Source organism: Trichomycterus rosablanca, chromosome 1 (assembly GCF_030014385.1).
Source record: "Trichomycterus rosablanca isolate fTriRos1 chromosome 1, fTriRos1.hap1, whole genome shotgun sequence".
Classification (NCBI taxonomy): Eukaryota; Metazoa; Chordata; class Actinopteri; order Siluriformes; family Trichomycteridae; genus Trichomycterus; species Trichomycterus rosablanca.
In genome coordinates, this window is record NC_085988.1 from 39,896,945 (window position 1) to 39,920,195 (window position 23,251).

A 23,251-nucleotide genomic window follows, 5' to 3' on the forward strand; every position below is an offset into this window, starting at 1 on the left:
TAGGATTAATTACTGCACAATACCAGCACTGGCATATGATACTATTTTTTACAGTGCATTTACAAGCACTTGTTTGTCTGGTGCTATGCTATATTAAAGTAGCACTGGGTAAAGTTTATCAGGATCAAACTAAAACATTAGAATACTGGTTTTCTTTTTGATCCCACAATGCTGGCAATCATGTTATCAATAAGAAAATTCAGAATTCTTAAGTGTCCAGTGCAAACTTGTGTTTTTTAAATGTCTTAATTGGCATACAGTGCTCTTTCTTTGTATTTAATGACAATTTACAGATTTTCTGATTATTCCAATTACAGAACAACAAAACATTCACAGTGCACAGTTAAGTCCCATGAAATTACAGTAATTCTTAGTCTGATGCCACTCTATCCCATTTTCTAACCGTATCTATGTTAATTGTAACACAATACATTCACATACCTAAGACCAGATTTAAGGAAGAACTCAAAGAAACTTTTGACCTCTTTTGACATTTGGTATTATACTATTTTGGCCAAAAATTTGACTATTATAATTAACGGTAAAAGAAAAAAAATAATAAAAAATTGTGACAATGCATTAGTTGTTTTGTATATACTAAGTGGCCTTTAAAGTGATTGAGTGCATACAGGAATGTAATGATACTTAATAATCACTAAAGGTTTGGCTGCCAATATTTGTAGTAGCATATGCTGTATCAAACTTTAATTGGCCAAAATTACATTCATACTTAACACACATTCAGGTTCTGCAAAGCTATTTTTGCCAAATCCATTACCTTTCTTTTTTATATTTGTATGTTTTATCCTTTATGTCTGGACAAGTTTGTTGTAACAGACAGTTCTTCATTAGTTTGTATGTTGGTATGCTTGAAAACCTGTAATACCTGCCTACTATAAACCTGCAAAACTTGTCTGTGTAGTTGGGCCAAACTATTTAATGTTGAAATACCACTAAACCTCCAAAGCACCATGTGCATATTTTAAGATTAACTGTTCGATCTCAGACAAGTGCACAGTGGAAAAAAACATTATTTAACAAGGGAAAGGGAAAATAAAATAAAACCCCCAGAACAAACAGCCTTGCTTGATGAAGTTTTACAAAGGAGTGCACTGTGTACATTTATGCTGTTGGTTGAATGAAGAAAAAAAAAAACACAAACACTGGTAGACTGGTACCACTTGTTCAAAGTTTTACCATGACGCAACCATTTAGTGTTCCTGCCATGTCGGGCTGGTCTACCAACTATAATGCTAATAAGTGCAGGGAGATGGCGTGTTTGTGGAAAGTTCAAATGCCAAATTTGAGAAGAAAACCCAAACTGTCACCTTATGCTAAAAAGAACTTTATCTGCGTGGTAAGATGTTCCAAAATAGGTCTGCCATTAATTAGAATGCTGAAACATGGGTGTCACTGTGTAAAGTCAGACAACTTAACATTGCCACAGACTCATGTACTTAAAGCACACTTAACTGTGGAGAGCAACACATGTTCCATTAGCTTCTTATTTATAACAGATCTTCACAGATGAATATTCAACCAATGGACTACTTGCACTCAAGGCTATGACGCATTTCCGTTTTCAAATAGTGCGGCTTGATCGTTTCCGGTAGTATTGTTTACATTCATCGGCATATGCAAAACCTTCGTGAGATTAAAATGAGTGTCCGGTGTAAAGTTTTTAAATCGGAACGTTTTCAGAAACAGCTCAAGAAATATTCAGAGCACTGTTGTGTTCCTCTTTGCTCGGCGTCGGCGAAGTTTAATGGAAGTTTTCATAGCTTCCCAGCTATGAACTCAGGAGGCAGTGGCTAATAAACATCCGTCGGGACCACTTTACTATTTCGCCTTATACGAAGGTCTGTAGCAGACATTTCTTACCAGACCACTTGGTTGAACCAAAAATTCCAGATAATCGGAGAAGATTGACGAAGGGTGCAGTACCATTGCTTTTTTAATGGAACAGCTACAGCACTCAGGCTCCACGGCAAATTAATTTCCCTTTCCCATACAGTAAACATTAGCCAGTTATTTACAGTGGCATGCCTGTTGTGAAACTATCAAAACAAAGCACTAGTTAAGGTATGGGTTAAATAAAAATAAAGCAGTAGTTATCAACTCCAGTCCTAGGGACCCCATGCCCTCTGTAATTTATACTGTTGTATTTCTCAACACTTTAAATTCAGCTCCTGATTTAATTAAGCAAACATGTAAATAATTTGCATTACACACCGGTTCTTTACATAAAAACACAATGCACTGTTTCACAAAAACACAAACAATCTTTTATTAAGTAAACATATGATTTAATTTTGTTTGTTTATTAGGATTTTAATATCATGTTTTACACTTCACAAGTTCACAAGTTATATTGAAAAGTTACAGACAATTTTATATCTCCAGTTCACCTCACTTGCACGTCTTTGGACTGTGGGAGGAAACCGGAGCACCCGGAGGAAACCCACACAGACACGGGGAGAACATGCAAACTCCACACAGAAAGGACCCGGACCGCTCCACCTGGGGATCGAACCCAGGACCTTCTTGCTGTGAGGCGACAGTGCTACCGACCGTGCCGCCCTATAATTTAATAAGTATACAGAATATTCAATATTTACATTTTCTCATTTCTGTCCACAAATTATGTATTTATTAAACTGTAAAAGAGCATATTTTAGACACACCAGGTTCTGTAAATATTTTGTATACTTTTTGTACATTAAAACATTAAGTCTAAACAAATTCTGTTTCCAATATTTATTATTTATTATTATTTATTATTATTATTTATTAATTATTTGTTACTCTAGGCTTGCGGAGCAGATGCCACTCAGCCCAAGAACTCTGCTCCCGAGTTGACACCTCAATTTTGTGAGCCATATCAAAAAGCTCCTGTTCAGTGCACACAAAAGCACAGGTGGGTGCATCAAGGTGGTGGTCTTTCAGAGGCAGAAGTGGGGTTGATAGAACATCAGGATGCAGCGTGATGTGTCGTGATGGTAAAACAGGCTGCTGATATGACAGAACACTGCCCTCCTGCACCATACCAAATGCACACTGCACAGCTGGCTTGTTGAGTTCCATGCCCATGGTGGTCACCAGCGGCTTGTCTTCAAGGCTGAATTTTTCATAAGCCTCTGCCACTCTAAACATGCATGGATCCGGTAAAGGGCCCACCATGCCCCTGTAGAGTCCACTCCTACAAATTTAAGTAGAGACAATACCCCAAACTATAAGCATTCAGGTTAATAATAAATTAAAGTTAATTATAACTATTTATACATTTCAGTTGTGGTAGAGCAGGTAAATTGTACAACTGCAGGTCTAATGAGCAGATTTGTAAAGTAATGAATCACCTTACCTAACTACGCCTTGAGACTTTTGATTTGGCACAGGTGATCATGTTGTTGATTGGTCCTGGCTTTACACCCTAATAAGAGAGACAAACGTTGCTGCAATGTAGTTCAGACAGTGCATTAAATTAGAATGCTTATCAAGTGTGATTATTATAAACTTACAATTGTCCGAGGTTTGTGCCAGCGCTGTTCAGTTTCAGTACAGCTGTGCACAGGAGGAACTACTGGCACACTGAGCTGAGAGAAATGTGCAGTTTGAAAAAGCAAAGCCACTATGTGGTTGCATAGGGCAGTGCCTGCAACACATGAACTGCATGTGTGTGTCAGCACAACAGGAGATGAATCACGTAGCCCGATCTGTAAGGGGGTAAGCAAATTAGTAATGACTTTGTTTAATTCATGGGTTCCTATACCAGTGCTGGTGATCCCACATCACATTTTTTGTTTTAACTTATCTAAAACCTGATTGAACTAATTAACAAATTAAGTTCCTCGTGGGTGAGGCTGAGTAAAGTGTTTTAAAATGGAGAGAAAAAATATGTATGGCATAAGCACCCCAAGAATGGAACCTGGAACCGCTTGCTTAATTTATAGCAATAGGTTTTGGATATAGAACCTAGAACATCAAAGAACAGTGAACACTGATTTGAACATCTGAACTTCAGAGCAACAAGAGATCCCAACCCAGTCATTAAACCCTATGTGTTGCATATTTTTCCACCAGATTCAGCTCATTACCTAAGTAAAGGCTGGTCATGTGGGGGAAACACAAAAAATTGCTAAGTATGGCGTTCATAAGACTGACTTTAGGAATCCTGGATTGCCAATATGTTCATTGCTAGAGCAGTGTCTCTTAATGCTACTTCTGGTAACTCTAGATTAGGTATATTGAATTCTTGGTACGTTGAATCATGGAATATTTAAAACTGTATGGAGTGGTCAGGAACATGACTGAGAAACACTGCCATAGAGGGTCAAACTCAGCTCCTGGATGCCAACAGCTTTTTCCAATTTTAGAACAAGACAGTTATATAAGAAGTGAACATTAAATGAAGTTAATGCTAAACTCTGCAGTGCTGTGGACACAGGAGTGAAGTCTGAAACCCCTGGTTTAGCCCTACACTTCCTCCCTACTCGTAAGCTGTGCGCTGACTCGTTCTTCTTCATGGATCTGTAGCACAAGGCTCTCACACTGGCCTCCCCTGACAGCCTGTCCCTATTCGACACTAAATAAAAATAACATACAAATTAATTGTACAGTTTGTACATTAGATAGCTAGTTACCTCATCGTTAGTAAACAAATTAGCAACGTTTTCATGCTGTTAAGCTGTGTTAGCAATACTGACCATTACAGCATAACAGGGTGAAAAAAGACATAAAACGTATTAATGTTAATGGAAAACATGCCTAGAAGTAAATATCATGAACAACAGCCAAGTTGCAGTTTCAACATAATACTTCCACTTGTCAACAGGACAAACTAACCCAGCTAACACTAATGTAGTTACCCTTGCTAACGCTAGCTAAGTAGCTTCTTTCTGTACTTCGCGGGCTAACCTAAAATATAAGATAAGCGTTTCCTTACCTTCGTAGTTGTGGATGTATGACGAGGCATACAGTTTAAAGCCCTTCTCCAGCTTGCTAGAGGAGGCTTTACTGGTCTTCTTACATATCCGATGAATGTCGTTAATGTTCATTTTTGGAAGCTCTTGCAAACACCGACTGAAAAATACCGCCATTGCGAATGTAGTGAAAAACCGGAAATGCCAAACCGGAAACGCTGGAGCAGCACTAAAGAAAATGCGGAAGTAGTTGTGCAAGTAGTCCATTGTATTTACAGGCTTGTCTATGGTGTTTGCTATGGTTTTGTGGCTTTTGATGCAAGTGTGGTTTAATAACTCCTTCAGCTTAACCGTAAGTGCAAATGGTTGCATTGAATTTTCCTAATCAATGGCAACATATTTTATAATGGAACTAAGTGCAATATACACAAGATTTATACACATTTATACCGACACAATAATTCTACAACTAGACTTACTTGCAAGTAATTTTTGCATATATACATACAGTTTTAATATAGTGTCTGAATACTTTTTTTCCATATCAAGTTTTTAAACACTCGGTTTTGTTTATTTTTAGTTCATATAGAATTAAGTCCGAAGATTAAAATGAAATAACAGCAAAAGTGAGTAAATACTTTTTAACCTACTGTAGGTTTGAAGAAATCATTGGCTAAAGTTATTTAATAATTATTGTTGAAGCCATGCCACAAAGTTAAATAACATCAGAAATGTCTACTCTTCCAAATGAATAAACTAAGTTTCTAAGATATAATCCTGTCTTTTATTTGAAAAGCTCATAAACTAGTGAAAGAGCTTAAACTATTTTGGACAAAGATGTATGTATAACTAATGCTCAAGAATATAAAAAGGGAAATGTATTAATTTGATTTTTGAGGTTATTTTTTAATTTCTTTTTTAAGTCTTCTCTTTACTTTTAATGTTAATAGTTGTTAATTAATTATAATTAAATTTGGCTTTGTGTATTTTTGTAGATTTTTATTTTTACTTTACTATAGGCTTATAACCCTGCCTTGCATCGATTTTCCTGAATATGCAAAACCCTTGGGAACAAAGCTGTTTCTAAGGACTAACTGAATGAATGAATAAAAACACTTTTTATGCTGATTGTACATTTTAGTTTGTACGAAGAATGACCAACATTATTTTAAAACTCATAAACACTAAATTAGTTGTAGGTGAAAGAAAACAATGAAAAATGCAGACTGACAGGTTTCTGGTGTGTTTCAAACGGCTGGATATGATTGGCTTTGCTCTCGGCTATACAGCATTGTGATTGGCTGTGCTCTCCAGGGCGGTATGTTGCTTAGGCTGAGCTGTCGGTACAGTGTACTGTGCTAGCTTGCTAGCTTTATTAAAGAGTACCACTGAGATGATACACTGACATTCATTGTTACGTTTAGCACAAGTTATAACATTTGGATCATAGTTTATAAGAAATACGGTAAGTAATATTTTTTTATTTCCCAAAATAATGCAACAGAAATTGTTTAGCGAGACAGAGCTTCAGTAAGCCGTCTGTTTGACAACTGAAGGGCTGAATCCCAAATGGATTCTTAAAGACTCTCTAGGTGACTCACATACATCTGTAGAAACGGTCACATCTGTAGAAACGGTCACAGCTGTACCCTTTTTAGTGCACTAGGTGTTCATCGGGGAGTTAAATGGGATTTATGCTTGCTTTGTAAATTGTAACTAGCTCCCAGCTGTCAAAAACCAGTGAGAATTTAACATAGTACTGTTTTAGTGGGTTTTAATCTAAATATTTTAAAATGTTCTAATTTTATAATATATCATAAAGTTTTATAGAGCTGCTTAATGTAAACTAGTTTCATTTAATTGCTGAGTTGTAGCTTGTATTTTGAATGCACGGTTGCCAGACTGGAAGTACAGAGCTCATGGCCGCGTCCTCATACTAACTATGTTTATAAGTGTACTACCTATGTGTATGCAATTTGGGAAACAGCCGGTGAGACAGGCTCGGAGAAGTTTAAACCGAGTGAAACAGAAAGGTTTCATTCATTCAAGATTGTTAACCATAAAAGCTTAGTCTCTGGGTCAAATAGTCTTGACTTCAACTGTCCAAACCAATGACTTTAGAAAGTAGACATCTGTGTTAGTTTTAGGCAAGCTGTCTGCTTAATCTTGGTCATGGTCCCTGTGGCACCAAGGCATAACACACATTCGCATTCTCTCTCACTCATTCACTTACACCTAGGAGAGTCCACCTTTTGCATCTTTTGAGAAAACCAGATTAACAACTTTACAAAGATAGTGATCAGTGGATAAGATTGGACCCAGCTCACTAGCATAAATGTTGCTGTAAGCACCCACTTCACCAGCTGTGACACCATGCCCTCCTTATTGATAGAACATGCAGGTACTTTACAGAATGCAATAATTGTTAGGAGTTATTTGCTGCTGGATACAGGCACAATTATGTTACTGGTCCAGTCTTTTTCAGTGTTTTTTTCTCAGAAATGCTTTTACGGTTACGTAATTTAATTATTTAAAAGCTCTGGCATTATATAGCATTTTTTTCCAATTAATAACATCCAACCAGAATCACTTTCAATAAAGAGAATTGCTGTAGTAAAATGGCAAAAAAAAACATTTAAGACTGTCTATAAAAAAATATTTATGTTACTTTAGACAAATGTGTTTAAAAAAACAATTGTATTACTAACTAAATATGTACCCCCCAGCAAAGAACAGCAGAGGGAAATGAGAGCTGTTCTGTTGTTTCTCTACATCTCTGTATCAGTTCCTGTTATCAGGGGTACACTCTCAAAAACTGATGCCAAAAAGCTCAATAAAGTGCCTGCACCTGAGGTAAGCACTCTTAATAGCTTACTTTACAAAATGATCTAGTGAAAGATAAATAAAATATCAGGGCACAGTCATAATAATGAAATCACTAATAGTAAACCTGGTGTTTGCCAGTGCATCCAAATTTGAGATTGTAAAACCTGATGCTCAGTTTGAATCATCCAAACATAATTACAGAAAGCTCAAATCAGTGCAAGTAGGTGGATTTTTCAATTACTGTGACATGCCTACTTGAGCTGCAGGCCCTGTCAATCAACTCCCCCAAAACATAGACAGCACAAAAGTGTATTTGATCCAGTTTGATTATCATTTTTTTATTTTTAGTACACTTTCAAGTACATGTTGGTCATATCAGTCAAACACCAATGGGAATTTCTGTGTTGTTTGAGTACTGACGAAGCATCTATGAACATTTATACTGTTAAATGTTTTAAGCTGTTATATCACAGTATTAAATCATTTACAGATTAACAGTGTCTACCTTAGTAGACTGTGTATGGTTTTCTTGAGTTTCAAATATTGATTTAGCCAATAGATTTTGGCTTTTATAATATTTAAATATTTAAATATTTGAAATTAAAATGTAAAATGCAACGTAGACCCTTTCTCAGCATCTCACTGCTAAACACGTATGTAGGTGAAAAAAGTGTGCTGTGACCTTACTTTAGCCACCAAAATTGATTAAATGGCTATTTCCACCTTTGTTATACATTTTAAAATGGCTGTTTCTTGTCCTGTGCATGTCCTACAGACATCCATACCCGATCGACCTGTACAGGAACGGGATCTTGTAGTGACAGATCTTCAGTGGAGGGATGTTGTGAAAGAAGAAAAGAGATACTGCCCTCACACCATAGCAACACGTCACTTTCAGGGAGCTGTGCTGGGATATATCACACCCGTAAGCTTTTTCCCTATGTTCCCCATCTTTGCTGTACTTTTGTAGATCTGAAAATGATATTATGTCTTTATGTTTTATATCATAAGCATGGTCATTAATATAGCTTTACCCCTGCCTGCAGCTCTAATACCCTCCACACTTTCCAATATTTTGTAGCAAAAAAACTTGAAATTAATGTGTAAAAAATCAAGTTTTCTTTTCATAGACTTAGTTGGGTGCATTTGTAATTTTTCTGTCTTTCCCAGTGGAACTCCCATGGCTATGACATTGCTAAGTGGTTTGGACCTAAGCTGACCTCTGTGTCTCCGGTTTGGCTTCAGCTCAGACGCAATGGACCAGAGAGTTTCCATATCACAGGGCTGCATGACCATGACCAAGGTCCCCAGTCATACACATATTAGAAGTACTTTAAATATTGTTTAATAACATTCCATAATTTTAAACTGAGTTCTGTTTTAACAGGTTGGGTCAAAGCAGTGAGGAAAGCAAACAAAAAAAATAAAATAGGTAAAATTGCTGTTTAGCACACTTTTTATAATTCAAATTCACGCTTAAATGAAAACTAATGGGTTCTTTTACCTAGACTTGTTCTAACATTGTTTCAGCAAAGTTGTGTTGTTAGACTGTTATGTATTTGTAGTAAAGTAAGGAGTAAGGAAATGTTTACTTACGGTGAAGCTCTGTAAGTCGCTCAAGATGAGAGCGTCTGCTAAATTGAGGATTGTTTGATGGTTTAAACTGGTTATGTTTAACTGCTTTCAGTTTGAATAAATGCTAACCCACTTTCATACTTCCATACTTTCCATGCATATATGCCATTTTCTATACTGAATACTGACTAATTTGAAACATGTCTTAACATGTTTTGTAGTACCTCGGCTACTATTTGATGGCTGGTCTTATCAAGACTATGTGAGCGTGTTGGACAGTGAGGATGAAATTGTGGAGATTGCACGAGAGATTGCTGAGGTGGCAAAGGTACAGTGAATCATTATGTATTTCTTACATAATAAACCTCTATTAGGTCTTATTTATGAAGGTACATTTGAGTTGAATTATACTTGCAAATCATAGTTTGAAAGGTTGTACTGTGTAACACTTTGGCTTCTTTATGTTTATCTTGTTCTTTTTTTGATTGCAATTAGGCTGAAGGATTTGATGGCTATACTCTGGAACTGTGGAGTCAACTGGGAGGAAACAAGAGAGCGTCAGTAATTTTGTGCTGTCTAAAAGAATGCTTAATATTTTATATTATAAGTTAAATTAGACACGAATGTAAAGTGAACCTGAATGTTGTGTGTTCAAATTTTTGCTCAATCTAGGGAGTTAATCCACTTAATAACACACCTGTGCAAGTACCTGAAGGCTGGGAAGCTTACCTGCATTTTGGTCATCCCACCTGCTATTCTCCCAGGGTGAATATCACTGACATAAACTATGGAGTGGGATCTACCCAACCTACACACAAGCACCTAAATGGGGAAAGCACAGCTTATTTAAGTTTGTGTGATAAACTGTTATGAATTGGCAATATATTTGACCAACAATGTAATGTATGGTATCTAGTACATAAGGAAACAATGTATTTATTTTTTCGTTTTCAGGACAAACCAGCCAGGCATGTTTGGGAGGGAAGATTTTGAAAAGCTGGCACCTGTCGTTGATGCATTTAGCTTGATGACGTATGATTACTCCAGTCCTGGCAGGTGAAAACCAATACACGTCATAACTAAAAAAACTAAGGTTTTGTTCATAGATGCTTTCAAAGAGCTCTTACATTCATTGTGATCTAATCTGTTTTCCTCTTTGGTAGTATGTACATTTAAAATAACAATGCATTGAAAGAGGGTGTAATGATAGCTACTAGATTAGGAAAGATTGATACATAAGTCTCAGCTATAACAAAACAGCTCTCATAAAGATTACTAGTTCTCTTTATGTAAATACTGCATTTACATGAAGATGTTGTAATAATTATTATTTGACTGATGCTTTGTGTGCTGTAGACCAGGTCCCAGCTCGCCACTGCCCTGGATGCAGGAGTGTGTGTTGCAGCTTGCACCACAAAAAGAGTGGAGGCACAAGATCCTACTGGGCCTTAACTTGTACGGACTTGATTTCACCATCAACGGTGGTGCAGAACCGCTGCTAGGGGGCAGGTATTGTATTCAGCTCATCTGACACATATTCACTTATTGTATACACTGGCTTGCAGAAGTACAACCCCTGGCAAAAATTATGGAATCACCACTCTTGGAAGATGTTCTTTCAATTGTTTAATTTTGTAGAAAAAAAATAAATCACAGACATGCCACAAAACTATCATTTCTCAAACTGTCAACCCTCTGGCATTAAGAAACAATAAAAAAAGAAACAAATATAATAGTTGTGGTCAGTCACAATTGCTTTTTTTTAGATCAAGTAGAGGAACAAAATATGGAATCACTCAAATCTGAGGAAAAAATTATGGAATCATTAGAAAACACTGCACCATTATTACTTTGTTGCACCACCTCTGGCTTTTATAATGGTTTAAACTCTCTGAGGCATGGAGTTAACTAATGACAAACAGTATTCTTCATCAATCTGCCTTCAACTGTCTCTTGCTGTTGCCAGATCAGCTTTGCAGGTTGGAACCTTGTCATTGACCATTTTCTTCAATTTCCACCAGAGATTTTCAAATGGATTGAGATCCGGACTATTTGCAGGCCATGCCATTGACATTATATGTTTTCTTGAAGGAAAGTTTTCACGTCCTTTGCCCTATGGCAAGATGCATTATCATCTTGAAAAATGAAGTCATCATCACCAAACATCCTTTCAACTGATGGAATAAGAAAAGCGTCCAAAATTTCAATGTGGACTTTGGCATTTATTGAAGACCATCTCCCCTGTGCCTTTACCCGACATGCAGGCCCATATCATCAACAACTGTGGAAATTAACATGTTTTCTTTAGGCAGTTATCTTCATAAATTTCATTGGACAGACACCAAACAAAAGTTCCAGCATCATCACCTTGCGCAATGCAGATTCGCGATTCATCACTGAAGATCACTTTTATCCAGTCACCCACAGTCCACGATTGCTTTTCTTTAGCCTACTTTAACCTTGTTCTTTTCTTTTTAGGTGTTAATGATGGCTTTTGTTTGGCTTTTCTGTATGTAAATCCCATTTCTTTTAGGTGATTTCTTACAGTTCAGTCACAGACATTGACTCCACTTTCCGGCCACTTGTTTCTCATTTGTTTTGTTGTGCATTTTCTGTTTTCAAGACATATTGCTTTAAGTTTTCTATCTTGATGCTTTGATGTCTTACTTGGTCTACCAGTATGCTTCCCTTTTACAACCTTCCCATTTTGTTTGTACTTGGTCCAGATTTTAAACACAGCTTACTGGGAACAACCAACATCTTTTGCGACATTCCACAATGATTTATCTTCTTGAAGGAGTTTTATAATCCTCTCATTTGTTTCAACTGACATATCTTGTGTTGGAACCATGATTCATGACAATCTGCTTTGTGCAACAGCTCTCCGAGGTGTGAGCACTCTTTTTAAACTGAAGAATAATTAGCAAATCTAATCTGCTGCAGATGTTTTGTTTTTAAACTGCAAATTACAGAGTGATTCCATAATTTTTTCCTCAGATTTGAGTGATTCCATATTTTTTTCCTCTACTTGATCTAAAAAAAGCAATTGTGACTGACCACAACTATTATATTTGTTTCTTTTTTTTATTGTTTCTTAATGCCAGAAGGTTGACATTTTGAAAAATGATAGTTTTGTGGCATGTCTGTGATTTTTTTTTTTTCTACAAAATTAAACAATTGACAGAACATCTTCCAAAAGTGGTGATTCCATAATTTTTGCCAGGGGTTGTATCTAGTCTGCCAAACTGTTATATATATTCATGATTTTTTTATTTGTATACACAATTGTTTGTATAAAAGTGTTTAATACTGCTATAAAACACTAGAAATCACTTGCCGCAATGCAGTAACACACCATGGATAGGATGCCAATCTGTTGTGGGGCCATGGTCCCCCCAGACATAGCCAGTAATGTGTGTATGTAGATGCTCGACCACTGGGGATTTGAACCCTGGTGAAGACCTGTGATGGATTGGCGCCCTGTGCAGGGTGTTCCTGTCTTGCGCTTAGTGATTCTTGTATCGGCACACTGAAAATGAAAAAATGAAGAATAAAAAAAATCTGTTTTGAAACAACTCAAAATGAATTAAAGGGAGTTTTCAAACAAGCCAGGGATCTAATAATAGAAAAACACAAATTGGGATGGTTAAAAATGAAGAAAATTATTGTACATGAGTGGCCTAGTCAGAGACCTGATTTTACTTAACCATAAAAACGTTCAGATGAAACATTAAACATTTTTTGTCAGTATTTTAGCTTGTCATGTTTGGAGAAAGAAAGGTTGCATGCATAACCCCCTCAAACCCACACCAAGGTATTATGCTGGGAGCATTGTGATATGGGGCCGCACCTCTGCAATGCTCTTTACTGTGGCATTAATTATCATTGAAAAGAAGCATGAGCAGTGTATTGAAATATATTTAGAGGAGAAATAAATCTGGACTACAACTAACAAGACAACAACAACCCCTAACACTAGAACACTAGTGATCCTACTTTGATGTTAGCTGAATAACAAATGTGTTACAAACTGATATATGAGCCATACATATCAGGATCAAGGGAAAATTGTGTACATTTCTTTTTCAGTCTTAACTGTTCCTTCAAGACATTGTTAAATGAATGTAGACACATGAACCAGGGGTGCATAATCCTATACTCAAAGGGCTGGTGTGGCTACAGGTTTCCATTCCTTACAAGCCTATTCTACATCTAATTTGGCCAGATTAAACAGTCAGACCAGTGTTACATATCGTTTAGCTAAATCAAATGTAGCTCCTGCTTGGTTGGAAAAAAATGCAGCTTTTTCAATCCTTAGTGGAAACGATTAAATACTCCTGACGTTTCAGATGATGATTTAATAATGGCTCAATCCTTTATTTTACTTTGGTCTTTTACAGGTACATTGAACTGCTAAAGGATATTAAACCAAAGATACAATGGGATGAGATGATAGGAGAACATCATTTCACTTATAGAAGGTTTGCAGCACAAAATACTTTTTCTGTATTCTTGTAAGTCTTGTGGAGCCAGGTATGATCCTGCCCTAAAAACTGTGTACAGAAATGTATCTTTGAGGTCAGTCAGAGAGTCAGAGAGGTTTTATTGTCATTTCAGCTACATACAAGTACATATTGAAACGAAACAGCGTTCCTCTAGGATCACGGTGTAACACGGTACAAAAAGTGCGAGACAAAAACAGTGTAAATACAAAACAGTGTAAGTACAACAATAAATACAAAAAATCCTATAATAAATAACTACAAAAGATATTCCTAATTATCCCTAATCTAAACAAGTAATTAGAAGACAGGACTAAAGACAAGTGTTAGTACATGATGGTGAATAGATGGTACAATGGTTCATGAGGTAGTGACATGTTGTACATTAGCAGCGTAAAATTGGCAATGCAGATAAGGAGCCTAAAAAGTAAATAAGGTGCAAAAATACAAGTAAGGTGCAGAAATTAAAAAACTTGTGCAGTTCCAGGAGGTGTGCAAAAAATGCAAGTAACATAGTCAATACAGTTCAGTGTGTGGCAGCAGATAGTCATGACGATAGTCATTTAACCATGACACAGATGACTTCTTTGGCACGGGTACGATGGTGGTCGTCTTGAGGCATGTTGGAACGATGGCGCTGCTCAGGAAGATGTTGAAGATGTCAGTGAATACATCTGCCAGCTGGACTGCACATCCTTTGAGCACTCGGCCAGGAATGTTGTCTGGTCCAGAAGCCTTCCGTGGGTTGACTCTGTGCAGAGTTCTCCTCACGTCCGCTGTGGTGAGACGAAGCACCTGGTCGTCACAAGGTGGGATCATCTTCCTCGCCAACATGTTGTTCTGCGCCTCGAACCGAGCGTAGAAGTCATTCAGCGCATCTGGAAGGGAGGCATCACTGTCACAGACGGGTGGAGTCGTCCTGTAGTTGGTGATGGCCTGGATGCCCTGCCACAAGCGCCGTGTGTCACCGCTGTTCTGGAAGTGGCTGTGGATGTTCTGGCCGTGTGCGCGCTTTGCTTCTCGGATCGCCCGGGACAGTCTGGCTCTCGCTGTTCTCAGAGCCGGCTGGTCACCTGCTTTAAAAGCGGAGTCTCGGGCCCTCAGCAGTGCACGCACCTCTGGAGTCATCCACGGCTTCTGGTTGGGTCTGGAAGTGATGGTTCTAGTGGTAGTGACGTCCTCAATGCATTTGCTGATGTAGCAGGTCACTGAAGTCGTGTACTCCTCTAGATCAGTGTAATCGCCGTATGTTGCAGCCTTCCTAAACATGTCCCAGTCAGTGCACTCAAAACATTCCTGAAGAGCAGAGATGGATCCTTCTGGCCAGGTTTTCACCTGTTTCTGTACAGGTCTGGAGCGCCTGACGAGTGCTTTGTATGCTGGGATTAGCATTACAGAGATGTGGTCTGAGTATCCGAGGTGGGGGCGGGGCTCCGCCCGGTACGCACCGGCAATGTTCGTGTAAACATTATCCAGCGTGTTCGCTCCTCTCGTAGCAAAGTCCACATGCCGATGGAATTTAGGGAGAACAGACTTGAGATTTGCATGATTGAAATCCCCAGCGATAATAAACAGTCCGTCTGGATGAATGTTCTGCAGTTCGCTGATGGCTCTGTAAAGTTCGCTCAATGCTTCCTTTGCGTTCGCGCTGGGCGGAAGATACACCGCGACAATAAGCACGCTGGTGAATTCCCGTGGTAAATAAAAAGGTCTGCATCTAACAATAGCAAATTCCACCATCGGAGAACAGTACGCCACAACAAGCACAGAGTCCTTGCACCATTCGGTGTTAATGTAAACACAAACGCCTCCTCGTGTTTTACCGGACTGAGCTGCATTTCTATCGGCGCGATACGTCTAGCTGAATGGCACTGTCTGGAATGTTGTCGCTAAGCCATGTTTCAGTGAAAATTAAAACACAACAGTCCCTGTGGTGGGTAGAAAGTGGGTAGAAAGTAGAAAGTCGGAACAGCAGTGACTTTGAGACATTGGTCAGCGAAGAAAGTGCACTTGTATACACTGACTGACCGTTGGCCAAATAACATGTCATGCTGGTGGTGTTTATAGTTCACCAGCAAAATATAAGAATAGATTTTTCAGACATGGATACTCATTATAATTTCACAGCTGGCTTCACACCACTAACTTTACTATCTTGACTTGTATTTCTTTGAATTGGTTTTTTAATAATTATGTTACGGGTCAAGGGTCTTGTCTGTCTGTGTAGATACCCGGCAGGCCATACCAAGATATCAGCGGTGGTAGCCTAGTGTAATACACCGCCACCCAAGCGCCTTATATTATTTGTCTCTTTTTTTTCTTCTTTTTTTTTTTAACAAACTGTTGTGTTATACTAAAATATGTAAAAATCATGTTAATTTAAAGTTTTAACACATATGAATGCTTATTTCTATTACAGGAGTAATGCAGCAAAACATGTGGTTTATTACCCAACCCTCAAGGTAAGAATGTCTGGATTTCTGTAAAAGTAAATATTGTGATATTAAGTCAAAACAGAAACATAATTATTGGCGTGCTTTTCTTCCATCTCTAGTCGCTGCAGCTAAGAATTGAACTGGCAACTGAACTGGGCACAGGACTTTCTTTGTGGGAACTTGGACAAGGCTTGGACTATTTTTATGACCTTTTGTGAAAAACGTTTTACACACATACAGACATGTGATCTATCCTTTCAAACACCGAAGGGGTTATGGTACATTGCTATTTAGGACAATGTCAGAGACAAGCATGTGAATAAAATTATTTTTTATTATCACTTCTCTTGTATCATGGAACTTATTATTTAAGAGCGCTTCCTATAACTTAGGAGAAAGAGAAGGAGCAGCTTTTTTATTGACTTCTCAGTTTGGTTTATTTTACAAATATACAAAAATCTTAAAAAGCCAGATGATTTTTAATGGTACTAATAACTCTGCAACAGATTTTCTTTTCATGTTTTACTACTGATTTGTCAATGTGAGGGTCATGGAGGGTAGGGATCACTGGGCATCTTGCAGTAACACCCTGGACAGAAATCCATCCAATCATGTCTGCCTGCAGACACCCAGTTGCTGGAGAGCACCACTGTGGATTCGAACCCTGGGCTAGTAAAACTTAACACTGCCCGACCCAGGTGATATGATGTGCTATGATGTATTATAAGACACAGACAACAAAAATGCAGTTTAAATGGACATTTTATTTATTGAAGGATTTTTCAACAACAATCATAGTGTGAAAAAGTAATTGGTCCTTTTTATCAAATAGTTAATAGTTAATAAACATCTGAACACTTCCCATCTTGATTACTGACAGCAAAGTAGGCCTTAACGAGCAACACACTATGTTACAATTAAAAGAAATGTGGTAGTTTGGGAAAAGGTTACAAAGCCATTTCTAAAGCTCTTATTATAAAAGGAATGGTGATACATCTTTCTTTGGAAATATATCAGAACATGCAGGTCCTACCTCGAATAAGGTCAGAGTTAATGATTTTACCAACAGAGACTGGGCAAAAACATTATCCATGGGAGAGCTGCAATTCAAAAAACACTGCCAACTAGGAGGAAGATAAGATACAAAGGTGGACACACATTTGCTAAAAAACACCTTCATGACTCTTAAACCTTTTGGGTTAATGTGCTGTTTCCCTGTTACACCTAGGGTTGAGCAAATGCACAAACACTCAAAAATGGTGGTGGTAGTGTGATGGTGTGGGGATAATTTGCTTATTTGTTTCATAATAAGATTATTTGATCATAACAGAACATGAAAAAAAATCAGTTTGTAATCTAAAGCTTATGGGCAACTGTGTTTTGCAACAAAAGAGTTAATTGAAGCACAAAAGCAAGTTATCATCTTAATGTTTAAAAAAAAAAAAAAGTGGAGTGTCTCATTTTTCCTTCAACAAACGAATAAAACAAATACACAAAAAAATAAATCTGTTTTTTTACAGCACTGTATATTCAAGTATTTTCTGGTATTTACTTGACAATTTCAGTACATATGACTACGGAATAAAAATAAAAGCCATCTAATTACTTCAATGAAAGTATTTTTGTTTGACAACTTCTCGTTGACGTCAACTAATCAAATTAATGGCAGATGTTACACTTTATCATAACAGACCACAGAAGTCCAAGCATCCCACTGCTGTCTTTATATCTTTACATTAATAGCATGATAATAGCAAGACTGAATATAATGAATGACTCAGTATCAGCTTGTATACTGTGGATATGTACTGTACATTTAAAGCATACCCACAATATTGAAAACATTGCCAACAAGCATTTTAATTTGATGCAAAAATTCCACTCTCAACTGATCAAAACTGTTTTGACATAAATTTTCAGAGAACTGATTATTTAAACTTGCAATCATAATTCTGCACATTTGAGGGTTTAGGTTTTAGTTTGTAGTTCAAGTTCTATAAATTGAAGTTGATCCTGTCTTTGTTCACATCAAGACAAAATGATTTTAATTGGAGGAATATCAGTGATAGTTTTGCCGAAATGTTTACATGCTACTTGATTACGCTGCTGTGCACATTAATGAAGGAGGATGGGGTCATCTGTCATCTGTCACCTGCTGTTAAACAGCAGGATCAGGTTATTTACTGCAGCTGTAGTGGACTGAATATTCTGACCGGTTACTAGGTGGCGGTCTAAGACCACATGCAGTGCATCTTCTTGGCTGGCTGCAAACCAAAACAACACTTTTTAGAAACTATACAAACATTTACTTTTTAATAGCATATTTTGCATGTGATATAATGTAAATAAACTCTTGTACCCGTGTAGGATCCTCCATTATCTTTCACAAAATCTTCCACAATTAGAGGGAGGTTGGCAAAATCTGGGGAGCGCACCAGCTCAAACACAGAAGGCTTTAAAAGACAGAGGATAAGCAACTTTATTAATATGAAACATGACTTATGCCTTTTTTTAACTAGTTATTATTGCAGGGATACTTTTGTGCCTTTCAACTTATCAACTTAGCATCTGTAGAGTACAATCAGTTATCATACATAATGTTTCCAGTACTAAGGAAAAAACTGTTTCCTTTCAACTAACTTATACTCAAGAGCACTGTAGACTATACACTATGTGACATCAAGCTATCAGAGCATCCTAATACAAAACCATTCTCATTAATATAAAGTTGTTCCCAATACATCTGGAAAGGCTTTCCACAAGATGATGGAGTTTTGGGGGGTATTTATGCCCATTTAGTTAAAAAAGCAATTGCAAAAACAATATGCTTGCTTTTTCAGCAATAATTGCTATTTTCAATAAAGGTCTTGCTTGCAGTTGATGTTCCATTTCATCCCAAAGATTGCTTTGATGTATTACTGTACATTGATAAAACACAAACTTGTTTAAAGCCCAGGTGACTGGAATTACTTTTTACTGCGCCAACTGTATGTAGGTTTGTTTAATTTTCTTGTCTGTCTCATGTTAATCTATTTATTGTTGAGAAGTAACAGTTTACTTTAGTAAACTTGGTTTATTTTAGTGGTTTACAGCCTAAACAGGCGTTACATTATTTTTGTAAAAGGTCCAGTGAGTAGTTGGTTTTTGTAAATTGTGGTTCACAAGGCTAGGTAGAACAGAAGTGATGAAAAGCACAGCTACTCAAAAAAGTAAAGACCTTTTTTTCAGTGATTAGTCATCCTGGCTAGTCAAGCATTGGTTAGGTTAGACACAAAGATGTTCCACTGCTTATAACAGGCTGGTAAACAAAGCAGCGTGCTAAAAAAGTCATTACAAAAATGACTTTTGTTCTTAAAACTTACCCAAATACTTGTATGTTTAAAATGTTATTAGGCAGAATATAAAAAATAATAAGTAAGTTTACTTTAAAACTGCACTGGCTCTATCACCATGTACAGTGATTATTCTACATAATTACTGTGCATATGCTATAAAAGCAGTGAACAGACCCCTAATACATTTACAAAATACTGATGACCAGCACTTACTCCAGTCAGGCTGTATCCACTAAATATCCATTTCTGTCCTTCAGTGGCACAGCAGAGTGCAGAAACTCCCTGTCCGACAGCACACACTGGCTCTAGAGAAACCGCACACACACAAATGTATTGATTATTCCTATCATGATTTGCCCACAATGACATAAAACTGACTGTTTATATTCTACAGCATAGTCTCTTACTCTTTTGCGAGATGAAGTGGGTGAGGATGCGTGCTAATGAGCCACTGTGAGCAAGGTCTTTTAAAGTCCCTGGACAGTCTGGGATTAGTAAAGCCTGATAGCGGGCACCTGCAACACAACACACACAAATCAGTTGCTGTGTAGCTGTCTGAGCCTAGGAGCCAATGTTGTAGCATAGTTACTGGGTTTATCTTATTATTATTGTATAACAGCTAAACAGCTAAAAATCTAATGCTTATAATTGTAAAAACAGTTTGACCATCAATGGACTCCAGCTTGGCAGGAGTGGCATAAGGTTTAACGCTGAAGTCCTGAACCCATCGAGCAGAGCTTTCATCAACACCAGTGAAGTCGATAATCTTTCCCTGTCAGACAGAAGTGAGAGTTAGGTATACAGTAAAAGTCCTGTATTGACTTTTACATTTATTTTATTTAGTGGCTCTACAGCAGTGGTATGCAAACTGGGAGACAGCCCTTCCAATAGGTTTTTTTGGGAGAACTGCTAAAGGGGAATAAGCATAATATAACTTAGCAAAGCATAAAAATGACTGAAAAAAGTTTTTTTTCCCGTAATGGTAATTTAAAACTTTTATCAAAAGATTATTCTGAAGAACAATAACTAGTTTAGTCTTTTTTTAAATTAAAAACATACTAAAAGGTGTATAGACCTTTCTATATTGCTGTCATTGCTAAAACTAAAATGTTCATAATTTTGTCTCTTAAGACACATAAACTGTACTAAATGAAATGTTAAATAAATGCACCATCCATTGTGTCATTAACACTGTTTCATTCATGATATTTGCAGTGTGCAATCAGGCTGTTTTTTTTTTTAGCTTTTAGCAAGTTAGCATACAAGCTAGTTAAAGTTTAGTGAAATTTCACTATTGGAGTCTGGATTTACATAATTACATTTGCAGTAATGTATTCACGAGTATTTAAGGATTTTAGAATATACTTTAATAATTGTGATTACAGTTATTTACTAATAGCAAAATACATTTTTAGAAATAGCAAAACTATAGCACAGTACACCGGGGAGAAACTGAACACTCCAGTGTATTAGACTGCATTGTAATGTAAAAACCATTTGTTAATTACCTTAACATTTATATTTTATGTAGATGCTAAAATAGGAAGTACCGGTATACCTGTAATATGTAATTAGCTTAAAACTATCACTAACTGACAATACTAAAGATAAAGGTCCCAGTTTGTAATGTATTTGCTTTAATAAAATAATTTTTATCTTGTGGGACAATGATCTAATTAAATAAATAAATGCAATGACATTTAATCTAGTTATGGTCCTGACTCCTACTGTATAGCTGTGTGTGATTTGTGTAATGTTCATGTAATGTGTAATGTTAATGTTGTGTTCATAGTGTTATCATGTTTGTGTGCTTATATTGTGCTTAGTCAGTGTTAGTTTATTGGAAGGAAGTAAAAGCATAAATGTATTAACTCTACTGGGGCTCTATCAGGGTAGAAATGGTTCTTTCTTTCCTACCCCAGGTGTAGCTGTCTGCAGGTTAAAAACAGGACTACAGAGAGAGAAACACTGCTGGAAGGACAACGCAGACACTCCTAATGGTAAAAAAACAGAAAGGAAATACAGGTTTCAGTTAACAATAGCTTCTTAACACCATTACACTGAACTACCAATCTAAGTGTTCTGTACACTACTTATATCTAAGCAATTGAACCAATTGCCTTTTACAATGAGGAAGGCTGCATTTCCAACCCTGACTTTACCAGTTTTACCCACAAACGCCCTTTTGTTTATACTTTAACTAGTCCGAAAGAAAGAAATCAGTTGATTTTAATGCAACAAGACCTCACCAACATTTCAGACTTGTCTGCTGTGTATGCACCCTAACGTGCGGTTAAAAACAATGCACGGAACACTGTGACTACGTCCAATCCAAACGCAAAAATATTTGTATAATATTTACGACTACGCTTTAGTAAATCCTAATTTGAAACGATGATATGAAATCCTACCTTGAGGTGAAGCGCTCGCCACTATTAGGCATGTGGGTTTAGATGTCATTTTGTTTTCACTCACAGCTCCCAATCAGCTCTGGTAAATCTAATGCTAGCTAACTCACCACAGCTAACAACAATGCTGACAGCGTAGAGACTGCTGACCATCACATGCGCACCCACAGAACGAACACAGAGGCAAAAGACATCATTAAAATGCACACACATCTTTATTTATACATTATATTATGAATTAACTCTTAATAAATGTTGTATGTAATATATATTTTGTTAGTATAGCTCTATTCACTAAAAGTCCCGTCTTAAAATGGTCAACACACTATAGTTCCGTTTACCGAGGGTACAGTGTTCCGTGCAGTTTGAGTTTTGTACTAATTTAAAATTAAATTGCCTGTATGGAACACTGTAACCTAACCCTACACAAACTGGAAACTGCACCTGTAGTAAGTTCACTAACTAGGGGACAAGGGTAGTCAGGAGAAAGTCAAAAATGCACCCTAGATAAGGAACCAGTCCAAAGTACATTCATTCACCTTTTCACACTTGGTGTTTTTTTGGAAGATGATAGGAAACCAAAGTATCCAGGGTAAACCCTTGGAGATCATATGAAACTCTACACAGGCAGTAACTACACGAGGGGATTTAACCTAGGTAAGTGGAGCTGTGCAGCACCAACATTATTTGCTGCCCATAAGTAGCTATTTAATTTTCCACCAAGCATTTTTTGTTTTGCACAGAGGCAGATAGTGTATTACATATCAACATGTGTCCAGGGGAGTTGGGTTTGGGAAATCTGGCGTGTTCTTCTTGTATCTGTGTGGCTTTCCTCTCCCCACAAAAAATATGTTTTTACTTTACCGTCACCCCCAGGAAAGTTAGTGAAAATGAATAAATGTATTGTGCATAGGCATTTTTGTACTAATAAACTCAATACTACGTTAAAGTACGTTAAACTGCAGTATATTGCAAAGTATCTATGTATCATATGAGTGACTAACAAACAAAATTCCAAAAAAGTGAAAAATAAACTCTATACTTGAAACAAAAACAGACATATGTACAGTAGTTCCATTTAATTAGGCCTAGTACTTGTTTGCACTACAGGTAAGTTTAAATTGTAATAATGAATTTTTTGGGATAAAAGAGGTTTTTTTTTTTTACACTATACACTGAGACTAGTTCTGGATACTTGCTATCATACAGAGACAGTTTGTAATGCCCAAATTCTTCCCTTTAAATAGTATT

At 37.1% G+C, this 23,251-nt stretch overlaps 2 protein-coding genes and 1 long non-coding RNA gene across 4 annotated transcripts; 1 reads left to right on the forward strand and 2 right to left on the reverse strand.

The window, feature by feature from the left end:
* Positions 1-2,262: 2,262 nt before the first annotated feature.
* On the reverse strand, positions 2,263-5,047 carry LOC134321203 (uncharacterized). Of its 2 annotated transcripts, XR_010013804.1 has the most exons (4): positions 4,943-5,047; positions 3,519-3,713; positions 3,362-3,430; positions 2,263-3,199 (listed from the first exon to the last, which is right to left on the reverse strand). It is a non-coding gene; the product is annotated as an uncharacterized LOC134321203 (long non-coding RNA). The 2 variants fall into 2 exon arrangements; XR_010013802.1 differs by lacking the exon at positions 4,943-5,047 and having other exon boundaries at positions 3,519-4,451.
* Positions 5,048-6,288: 1,241 nt separating this feature from the next.
* Positions 6,289-16,598, forward strand: chid1 (chitinase domain containing 1). The gene is made up of 13 exons (XM_063002819.1): positions 6,289-6,384; positions 7,646-7,772; positions 8,521-8,670; positions 8,916-9,048; positions 9,133-9,177; positions 9,542-9,648; positions 9,816-9,877; positions 9,993-10,085; positions 10,275-10,376; positions 10,677-10,829; positions 13,721-13,801; positions 16,242-16,284; positions 16,377-16,598. The coding sequence occupies exons 2-13, from the start codon at positions 7,665-7,667 to the stop codon at positions 16,473-16,475; spliced, it is 1,176 nt and encodes a 391-aa protein (XP_062858889.1). The 5' UTR covers positions 6,289-6,384; positions 7,646-7,664; the 3' UTR covers positions 16,476-16,598.
* Positions 16,599-17,007: 409 nt separating this feature from the next.
* gatd1 (glutamine amidotransferase class 1 domain containing 1) lies at positions 17,008-22,462 on the reverse strand. Its single transcript, XM_062992851.1, has 7 exons — positions 22,004-22,462; positions 21,510-21,586; positions 20,259-20,364; positions 20,000-20,107; positions 19,806-19,897; positions 18,617-18,710; positions 17,008-18,521 (listed from the first exon to the last, which is right to left on the reverse strand). Exons 1-7 carry the CDS (start codon positions 22,050-22,052, stop codon positions 18,406-18,408), a joined length of 642 nt encoding a protein of 213 aa, XP_062848921.1. The 5' UTR covers positions 22,053-22,462; the 3' UTR covers positions 17,008-18,405.
* Positions 22,463-23,251: the final 789 nt, after the last annotated feature.

Excerpts from the sequence above, each read along its gene's own strand:
- chid1 (XM_063002819.1), top strand. The coding sequence starts at position 7,665 with ATGAGAGCTGTTCTGTTGTTTCTCTACATCTCTGTATCAGTTCCTGTT. Across the intron at positions 9,178-9,541 it reads AAACAAAAAAAATAAAATAG|TACCTCGGCTACTATTTGAT; the intron begins GTAAAATTGCTG and ends CATGTTTTGTAG. Across the intron at positions 9,878-9,992 it reads CTGGGAGGAAACAAGAGAGC|GGAGTTAATCCACTTAATAA; the intron begins GTCAGTAATTTT and ends TGCTCAATCTAG.
- gatd1 (XM_062992851.1), bottom strand. The coding sequence starts at position 22,052 with ATGACATCTAAACCCACATGCCTAATAGTGGCGAGCGCTTCACCTCAA. Across the intron at positions 21,587-22,003 it reads GGCGAGCGCTTCACCTCAAG|GAGTGTCTGCGTTGTCCTTC; the intron begins GTAGGATTTCAT and ends TTTTACCATTAG. Across the intron at positions 18,711-19,805 it reads GTGGATACAGCCTGACTGGA|CCTTCTGTGTTTGAGCTGGT; the intron begins GTAAGTGCTGGT and ends TGTCTTTTAAAG.